Source organism: Amphiprion ocellaris, chromosome 13 (assembly GCF_022539595.1).
Source record: "Amphiprion ocellaris isolate individual 3 ecotype Okinawa chromosome 13, ASM2253959v1, whole genome shotgun sequence".
Taxonomy (NCBI): Eukaryota; Metazoa; Chordata; class Actinopteri; family Pomacentridae; genus Amphiprion; species Amphiprion ocellaris.
In genome coordinates this window covers 17,979,805-17,990,242 of record NC_072778.1, presented here as the reverse complement: position 1 = coordinate 17,990,242, position 10,438 = coordinate 17,979,805, and the positions used below count along the sequence as shown (strand labels likewise).

Sequence of the window (10,438 nt, the reverse complement as noted above, 5' to 3'; positions counted from 1 at the left end):
CTGGCGACACACCACGACGGTGCTTAGAGGAGAAATGACAGCTGAAGTAACCGGAGCGACCGGGTTCTACTGCGCATGCGCACAACCGACGAACGTTGACTATTTCTGGCCGCAGCGGCTTGCCGTAGATTTGGCGCGTAATGCAAAACATAAACAGAAGAGGAGGCTGAAAATGGAGGACAGCAAAGAGGCGACACAGGCTGTAAATAGCGTATGTGGTAAAGAGTGCGCTGAAAAGCAGACAAATGAGGCTACAGGAGAAGTTTCCTCACAGAAGCCGACGGAGGAGGCTCGGTACAGCCGGTTGAAGTTGTTCAACAAAGTAATGCAGGAGAGTCTGAACAAGTTCGTCGAGCACGCCAGGTAGCATTTTTTGTTTGTGGTGTATATCTGACAGGGAAAGTCAAATATGCAGGAGTTTATATTTGTGTTCAGTATGCTTTATTAATCTCTCAGGTATTTAAATGATTAAACAATACTCGATTGATTAGTCTAGAAAATCAGGAAATGGTAAGAAATCATCCACTGTGACACATTCATATCGTTTATTTGTCTATCTCAATGTGCAGAATCCAAATATATTTGATTCCAATACAATAACAGAAATGCAACAAATTCGCACACTTGAGAAGCTGTTAACAGCGAATCTTTGGTATTTGCTCTTGATAGCTGACTTACAGTTGCTCAGTAATTTTTATTTATTTTTCTGTGGATCAGCTTAACTTACAAAATCATTTCTGTGATAGTGTAAATCCACGCTTCGCCGCCCCTATGGTTGACATTGCTTTCACTCACAGTTTTAACAGATTAGCATGCGTTTAGCCCTGGTGTAATGGAATATTATCACTGTAAACTGCAATGTAATGGTATTAGCACTGACCCTGGTAAGTTAAAAGTGTAGGAAGTGGTTGAGAGTGTGAGGGACAGGTTAATCCAGATAGATAGATAGATAGATATCACTTTATTCATCCCCCTGGGGAATTTAATGCTGGATTCACGAACACATCTATCAAACCTTATTGAAAACCTGCCCATTTTTATTTCAAATCATTTAACATAAATTATTAAAAACATGAAAGAATGCATCCTTTTCTGTACAAATTGATTTATTTCCAAAAAAAGACTCGAGGATTTGGTTTAGCCAAAAAAATAACTCTTACACTGAACAAATATGTAAAGGCAGCAAACAGATTGTCTTCTTTTCTGACTGAAAAAAGTTAAAAATCATGATTTTATTATGGTAAGGTAGGAAAGGTGTTGAAAGAGTCAAAATGCATTTTACATCTTCAGCTGGTGGTCTTTGACCACTGATTTAATCCACACCTGGGTCAGTTGTACTGATCAGATGAGCAACCGGACACTCCTTTGACCAGTGACTATAAAAACATATTATTGAAACAAACATATTTCAAAAGTATAACACAGAAATGCAGCAAATCCTCACACTTGATATTTTCTCTTGATAACTGACTTACAGTTGCTCAGTAATTGTTATTATTTATTTTTCTATGGCTCAACTTAACATACCTAATCATTTAAATACTAGTGTGGAGCCATGCTTCACTGCACTTTTGGTTGACATTGCTTTCACTCACAGTTTTAACAGATTTGCCAGCACATTTCGTCCTTTGTATGAGAAGAATCCTCAGAGGATGGAGAGCATTCACAAGCAGTTCCTAGAGGAGTTGCAGAAGACTATACAGGTGTGTAATACCTTATAGTAATACGATATATGAAAGTAAACAATAAAGGGCAGGTCCACTGCCTTGTTTGTGTTATATCCAGTCCAGACTGTAAGTATTTGCACAGTGACACATTTCTTGCTCCTCAGGCTCATCACTCAAGCACATTCTATCTAAAATATGATAATGCTTCTCTAAAGTGCATGTTCCAACATTAATTTGAGCACATTTATGTCAATATTTGAAGAACTGTGTGGGAGAGTATCTTTTTGAGACATGGGACCAACATTGCACGCTACAGAAGTGATGAGATGCTTGGCTACTAAATGTTTCTCGGGCACCTATATGTAATTTCAGTGTTGTTTCTGTTAATGAAGAGCCTGAGGAACAGATATGTGCAAAATCTGACATACTAGAGGTCTGTGTATGCAGTACGAACTGGTCTGCCTGCCTTTATTTTCACATGTTCATATGAGCATTTGTGTTTCTGTGTACATGAAGGAGGACATCAGCAGACTGATTGAAGAAGGCCACTTAGAGCTCAAACTGAATGAGTTGGACAAACTGGAACGTGCGGCCAAGAACAATCCAGACCCTGCATGGTCAGTAAACAGCATTAGGAACTCTTTAGCTTCTGCTGTCACACTGATGAATCGATCTACTGGTCACGTCTGACATTTTAATTACTAGCACTCATTTAGACAAATGGTAGCAAGCATTAAGTTAATATAAAGAATACATCATTTGCATTGTATCTGCATTTCAACTGCTGAGATTCTTCCCTCATTTAAATAGATGGATAGTTTTTATGTTGCATGGAAACTGCTGTTGGTTAAATCTTAAAGAGATAATGTCAAAATTTACGTTTTACTCCATCTTATTATGTAGGCATCTGATGCCTAATATTTAATAATTTTCCTGTCATTGTCATGTTAATCGCAAAGGACTTTTGTCTATTTGTATGCAATGTCTTACTGTCGGACCTCTAATATAAACACATTTCCTTTCACCACTGTAATATTTCTATTTTGCAACACGATTAAAACCCAACGCATTTGAATCACTTACCGTCTCCAATATTCTCTTAGGCGGCCAACTGGGGTTCCTGAGCAGGACCTCTGCAGCTTTTTGATGCCATACTATCAAAAGCAAGAGGCCTACATGAGACTGGAGCTGAAAAAGATTCAAGCGGAGAATGCTGCCCTCGCACAGAAGGTTCAGGCCGGTAGAGACAGTGTTGCTCAGACTGAACAGCGCATTTCTGCTGCAGTTGATGAGTGGAAGGTGAGACAGAAACAGTGGAAGCACACCAAAAGAGACATTAGAGCTGTAGAGTATAACATTCCTGAGATATTCATATTTAGCATGTTTTTGTGCACATACAAAAGGGATGCATGTCAGCGAGTGTAAACAGTAACTCGCTTGTAAAGGGCATGGTTTTAGATACAACACATACACCAAAACTCTTTTACATAAATTATTGAAAATGCTTTATTGTAATTTTAAACCCTTAATCATACACAAGCTACATAATGTAACAATAGTTCCCATAATCTGCATTTTACTTGTCAGGTAAGGTACTTTATCAGGAATGGGTGACTGAAACTACAAATACTCTAGGAGATTAAAACAGATTGTGTTAGGCGGCCAGATATGAATTTAGTTTTTCAGTCACCTTTGGAAGTAGAACGTTTATTGGTTTATTCAAGTCAAACCACACCTTTTGGGCTGCAGCTTTAGATTTTTGTACTCTTAAATCGAACAAGAGACTTGAAAATTTCAAAAAAATCTCTTGTGAGTTTAGTTACATTCTACTTCTAATGAGTTGTTATTGTCAGTTCTGTGAAAGAGACTTTTCTGCATTATTATAAGTGCAGCTTTATTGGCTCTATTTGGTAAATGATGAGGGCCAGAATATATCTGCTTGCTATGATATACATTGAAATATGGGGGGAAAAATTGTGTTAACAGTTTTCCTTGTGTTTTCTCTCACTTTTAGACATCAGTGACTGAGTTTGAGAGGCTGGCATCTTCTCTGTGCCCTGCTGATGCATTTGATGTGTAATCTTCACATTACCCAATGGTTCAACTAACTTAACTGTACATATCGATTTTGTTTGTTGTTGCTGTTTGTCTGAAAATAAACTTGAAAAATTGGAAATTCAAAATTGTTTCAGTGATTATGTCCCTGTACACTCAGCCTTACGGTATTGTGCGTGTTTGTGCCTGACATTACGGTACGTGGGCCATGAAAATAATGCCACAAAGAAGTGAAGAGTCGAGTAGTTGACGCTCGGATGGATTCACGGTGAATCACTTTCTTACCGATAGCAGCCCATAAGCTACAGAAACCGGCTTTTTTTCTTTCCATTTAAATGTATTATTCGTAGTAGATATGACGGAAATGTTTTCAACTCTGTTCGGGCAAAACGACGCTCAGGGACCGCCCGGCTCGTCGTCTCTGGGTTTCGGACCGGGGAAACCTGCGCCGCCGATGCCGCAAAATCAAGTCTCCATGACGGGCCAGATGCCACCGCAGCTCGGGGATGAAGGGCCTGCTCTGCGGAAGCCCGGAGCCATGAATGAACCTTTCTACCTACTGCGGGAGCTTCCTGGTACTGCGAGATTATCATAACTGCTGTATGCTTTCTGTGTAGTTTGTCTTTTTATTTAAATAGTTCAGTTTAGCTGCTATCAGAGGTTGTTAAGCAGTTTGTAAACAATGCTAGCTAACGTTAGCTAGCAGTACAAGTACCGGCTAAAACATTGAGTAAGCTAATTGCTGTCATTAGCTTACGGGTTTATCATTAGAAAACAAGAAGAAAAAACATTTCCAGTTTAATTTCCTTTTTGAAGTCTACTTTTGCGTTATAACAAGACGTTATGTAACTGCTACAATAACATGAATGAGAAGTAACGTTTGGTCTGGTTGGTAATTGTCGCCAATTTGCTCGAGTTATGCACGATGTATCAATTACTATGACATGACTTGTGGTGTTTAAATGAAATAAGCTAATATCAACTTGTATATGTGTGTGTTAAGTGGGAAACGAGCTAACTGGCAACACCAACCTCATCACGCACTACAACCTGGAACACGCTTACAACAAGTTTTGTGGGAAGAAAGTGAAAGAGAAACTCAGCAACTTTCTGCCTGAGTTACCAGGTGGGTCGTGAGTGGGTACAAATGTGGTCTTACAGCCAAGTATTACTCAACAGCACAGTTAATAAAAAAAAAAAAATGTAATCCAGATAATGAATCAGGATCTTGTTTTTAAATTCCTTTGCATATTTATTCTCCTCTTTGGCAGTTGCTTACCTCGATCTGGGAGAAAAATTGGTTCCTTAAATGGTCAAAACTGCAGAATCACTTGCAGTATTAAGAAAAACATTAGTGAAAATGACATTTCAGGTTGCAGTCTTTATTAGGGTAATCAGATTGTTCTCTCCCTTTCTTTATGCTATACCTAGAGATCAGACAGTATGGATGAAGGCCCTAGGACAAACAAAATTAGTGTCACAGTAAAGCTGCTCTCACTGCTCCAAATGTTGTCTTAAGCCCTATATTCATGGGACTAGTCTTAGTAGGATAATCTGGTAATATGTAGTAATTATCAAGGATCTATGTGCTTTTAATCCCCTCCGAATCAGCTATGCCTGTTATTTGTAAAGAATAAATTCCACAGCAAATTACCTGCCATATCTTGCCAAACACAGAAGTCCTTGGATAATAATAGGCATAAGTATATCAGTGTGTTCTGATATGTACACTCACCACAGTAGAAAATATTACAGTGAAAAAGATATCATTTATATAGTTGCGAACACATCTGAAAAATTTTATTTTGCTTTCTCTCACTTCGTCCACTCTAACTTGTCCTTTCTCATCTGTGCTGCAGGTATGATCGACTGTCCGGGCACCCAGGACGGCAGCTCATTGCGCTCTCTGATCGATAAGCCTCCAGTTTGTGGGAACTCCTTCAGCCCTCTGACTGGCGCTCTACTCACAGGCTTCAGACTACACACAGGACCGGTACTGACACTATAATCAGTGCAATATGCAAGACATACACACACAAATTTTAAAGGCACACAGTTTCAACACATTGTCACACTATTAACAGTGTAATTAGAGTATTTAATTAGAATATTCTGACCTGCTATAGATGTCAGTCTTTATTTTTTTTAATTTGATAGTTTAGTACTCACATCCATGCTTATTTTTGTTTCCTCAGCTTCCAGAACAGTACAGATTGATGCACATACAGCCTCCAAAGAAGAAGAGCAAACACAAGCACAAGCACCATCGGCCGCAGGACCCATTACCACAAGGTATGACATAAAATGTACATGTACACAAATGCAAACAGAGTATATCACATTATCAGATCACTCACTTGTGTGTTTGTAACATCATAGAAACTCCATCAGACTCCGATCCCAAGAAGAAGAAGAAAAAGAGGGACGACGACCCCGAACGCAAGAAAAAGAAGAAAGACAAGAAAAAGAAGAAGGTAAGAGAAATTATCAAAACCCTGGTAATTTATTTAGTTTCCTGTTAGACATCATTATGGAACTCAGTGCAGCCATGGCAGGTCTAGCAAATAATTTGGTCGCCCACCCCCACTTCCTTCTTTTGGCTCAGCATTGCCACAGCAATTTATCCACCATGCAAGCTGATGAACAGCTGTTTTTACATAACCTAGTTATGTTGCATTGACTTTCAGTGATACAAGACTTCATATCTGTTAAAGGTTTTAATCTGAAGATATATTTATTTTATCACCAGTCGTCTTGTGATGTCAGTCATAAACTGGGCACAGGCTGAGCACTGAACATCTGCTTGTTGGTAAATTCTACATTTTACCAATGTTCCCTAAACGCCTCTCATGCTGGCGAAAGTCAGCGTTGCCAGTCGGCTGCAGTGTAGCAGCTCTGACAGATCACCAGAAGTTTGTTGGCAAACAATGAAAAGAGCGTTCTACACAGGTTTACCCATGTTGAAACCGAGTGATTTTTATCAGGTCTGCTGTTTTCTATTAACAGAGTTTCCATGAGCGGACTGCATTTTGAATGTCAATACCGCAGTCAGTCTTGTTTATTTAGTCAAAACTGTGATCGCTGTTAAAATTTGGACTTTCCCTCTCCTCCAGCCTCCTCCTTTGTCCTCACTGTGTTTTTCACATAATTAGATTTTTTATTTATTTTTTTTTAATTATCCCTTATTAATCCTACAAGGGGAAATTCTGATTTTCGCATCTCTCCCCAACTGGGGGAGTCAGAACGACGGGTCAGCCGCGGTACAGCGCCCCTGGAGCAGGAAGGGTTAAGGGCCTTGCTCAAGGGCCCAACAGTGGCTGCATCGGGGCTTGAACCTCTGACCTTCTGATCAGTAGTCCAGAGACTTAACCGTTGTGCCACCACTGCCCCCAGATGTAGATCGTTTAATCATTGGATCGCAATAATAGTTAAATTGATTGTTTCAGGAACATTTTCACAAAATTCCTGGACAGTTTCCATAAAATTGCAGGAAAATTCCCATATAATTCCCACACAATTGCAGGAAAATTCCCATAATATTGCCAGAAAACTTCCACAAAGGTCCTGGAAATTTTGGGGAAAATTTCCATAATATTCCAGAAAAGTTCCCAGAAAATTCCTATAATGTTGCCATAGAATTCCCAAAATATACCTGTAAAATTACCCAATAATTCCCAGAAAATTTCAGGAAATATTTCTCTAAAATTCCCATAGAATTTCTGGGAAAATTCCCATGAGGTAGTTGGAAAATCCCTTTAAAATTCATTGAAAATTTCCTGAAATTTTTTGGAACATTTCCAGAAAAATTCCAGGAAAATTTCCGCAAAATTCCAAGAAAATGTCCTTACAAGTTTTTGGAAAGATTCATGGTAAGTTTCCATAAAAATGGCAGAAAATTTCAAGGAAAAGTCCTCTAAAATTTCATGACAATTCTCATGCAGTACCTGTAAAATTCCTATAAAATTTCCTTAAAATTACAGAAAAAATTCCCATAAAATTGAAAGGAAATTTGCTTAAAATTTTAGGAAAAACTCCAGGAAAATTCCCAAAAATTCATGAAGAATTTCCACAAAATTCCCATATACAAAATCCCCATATAATTCACATGTAATTCCAGGAAAATTGTCATAAAATATCATAAAAGGTTACTCAAAATTTTTGGAAGCATTTTAGGAAAATTCCCACATAATTTCAGGGAAATTTCTATTACTAAAACAAGAAAATTGCAATGAAATATTGTTACAATTGCAGGAAAATTCCAGTAATATTCCCATAACATTCCACAAAAATTTCCTGAAATTTTTTTGGAAACAATCCTGGGTAATTTCCACAAAAGTTCAGGAAAATTCCTATTAAATAAAAAGAAAATGTCCATCAAAATTTGGTAAAATTACAGAAAAATTCCCATAAAATTCCATCAAAATTTCCTTAAAATTTTTGAAAACATTCCACAAAAATTCTCACAAAATTACAGTAAAATTGCTATTAAATAACAAGAAAATTACTATAATTTTTTTTCAAAATTACACAAAAACTCCCATAAAATTCCAGGAATGCTCCCATAAAATTCCATTAAAAATTCCTTAGAATTTTTGGAAACATTTTTGGAATATTTCCACAAAATTTTAGTGAAATTCCTATTAAAATAAGAGAAAATAAAAAGAACTATAAAATTGTGTTAATATTACAGACAATTCCAGGAATATTCCCATAAAATTTCATTATAATTTCCTTGAAAATTTTTGGAAGCATTCCAGGAAAATTCCCTCAAAATTCCAGCAAAATTGCTATGAAATAACAAAAATATTGCTATAAAATTTTGTTAAAATTGCAGAAAATTTCCCAGAAAATTCCAGGAATATTCTCAGAAAATTTCATAGAAAATTCCTTAGAATCTTTTAGAAACATTCCCAATACTTTGCACAACAATTTCCACAAAATCCAATGAAAATTTCCTTGAAATTCCTGGAAAATTCCCACAAAATTTCAGGAAAATTCCTATGAGATACTCAGAAAATTACTATTAAGGTTTTGTAATTCCAGAAAAAAATTTGCAAAATTCCAGGAAAGTTCCTAGAATGTTCCTGGAAATTGGAAAATTCCTATGAAATTTTGTTAAATTTCATAGGATTTCCATAAAATTCTTCCCAAAAAATTGGAGGAAATTTCCATGAAATTTTAGCAAAATTCTCCCCAAATATACAGAAATTTCATGTACAATTCCCATGAAATTCCAGGAAAAATTCCCTTAAATTGATGGAAACATTTCAGAAAAAATCATTTTAAATACACAGAAAATTCCTGTAACATGCCCTTAAAATTCCAGAAAAATTCCCTCAAAATTTCTGGTAAATTCCCCCCCCAAAAAATCAAGGAATATTCCCTTAAAATTTCAGGAAAAATTCTACTAAAATATCCATAAAATTCTTAGACAATTTGGGGGGAAATTTCCATGATACCCTGAAAACATCCCGGAAAATTCCAATATAATTGGCATAAAAACTTTTTCAAAAATCACTATTATTTGGGCAGTTTTATTTCCAGCATCTTTTACGGTGTAAATTACAGCCATGTGCAATGTACATTTTCTACAATTGTATTTAGCACAGGCTTTTATCCAAAGCTGCGTATATCTGAAAGTAGATACAACACAAGCAAGGATCTGGTCAGGAGAAAACAATATAGCCTGCAACATAACCCCAACTTGCATCCTCTTTATACATTTTATGCAACATTTTAAAAATTCTTATAAAATTTGCTTGGCATTTATGTGGAAACAGCTAATGTTAAACCATCTGCAGTATATATTTGAGATGTACGCTCACTGAAGTCCTAGCAACAATGAATACACAATCGCTGTGCACACACCAAATATAAACTGGTACATTAAAGCTCTCTCTCTGTTTTTCCTCGTCCAGAACCGCCACAGTCCCGACCACCCCGGTCTCGCAGGATCACAACCCAACAGCAACAGCCTCAGATAGACAGGAGCCCACTGTGTGCATGCCTGTGTTTGAATGTGTGACTTTTTTTGTAAGAGGATGCGTGTGTGTTTTACAGGTAAATTGTATTATTAAGAGTTTGTCTAATGAGAGAATCACATGGTTGTATGCATGATGTGCGTGAGAGTGAGCAGCGACACAGTGAACGTGGGTGAGGATGGACAGAAATGTTACACAACAGTGTAAAAGGCAGATGAGCTGTGTGTGTTGTGGATGACTGAGCAGGCACCATATGTATGTCTCTCTTTAATTTTATTGTGATATCTTTTGACCATAATGCCAAAATCAAATAAACTTTGGTTATTATTTTTGTTTGCATCTGCTTCTAAAACCCTTTTACACAATTTTTAGGTGTTAGATTATATCATTAGGTGTATAGACATACATATATGGTTTAAAATATTGACTCAACTCTGTAGCAGCAAGTAACAGAAAGTAAACACCAAAAATGACCACTCAGATATTTGCATTTATACATTTATTCGCTTGTCAAATGCACATGCTGGATATATTGATTGAGAGCAGGAAAGAAAGGTGTACATTTAGCCAGATGTACCAACACCTCAGCCCCAATTTGAAAAAACTGTGAGCACATAAACTGCTCTAATTGATACAGTTTTCAAACACAGATGAAGCAAAGGATGTTTTCCTTGCAGAGACTGCCAGAGGTGTTGGTTAAACTTTGTACACAAACAAATTTAAGCGGCAACTACT

The 10,438-nt window shown here is 37.0% G+C and overlaps 2 protein-coding genes across 2 annotated transcripts; both read left to right on the top strand.

Moving 5' to 3' along the window:
- Nucleotides 1-34: 34 nt before the first annotated feature.
- si:dkey-6i22.5 (polyamine-modulated factor 1) lies at nt 35-3,836 on the top strand. The gene is made up of 5 exons (XM_023282214.3): nt 35-363; nt 1,598-1,703; nt 2,184-2,284; nt 2,771-2,966; nt 3,682-3,836. Exons 1-5 carry the CDS (start codon nt 35-37, stop codon nt 3,745-3,747), a joined length of 798 nt encoding a protein of 265 aa, XP_023137982.2. The 3' UTR covers nt 3,748-3,836.
- A 99-nt stretch (nt 3,837-3,935) lies between these two features.
- Nucleotides 3,936-10,030, top strand: med19a (mediator complex subunit 19a). The gene is made up of 6 exons (XM_023282207.3): nt 3,936-4,297; nt 4,726-4,848; nt 5,582-5,715; nt 5,918-6,014; nt 6,102-6,196; nt 9,641-10,030. The coding sequence occupies exons 1-6, from the start codon at nt 4,078-4,080 to the stop codon at nt 9,704-9,706; spliced, it is 735 nt and encodes a 244-aa protein (XP_023137975.1). The 5' UTR covers nt 3,936-4,077; the 3' UTR covers nt 9,707-10,030.
- The last annotated feature ends 408 nt before the right edge of the window (nt 10,031-10,438 follow it).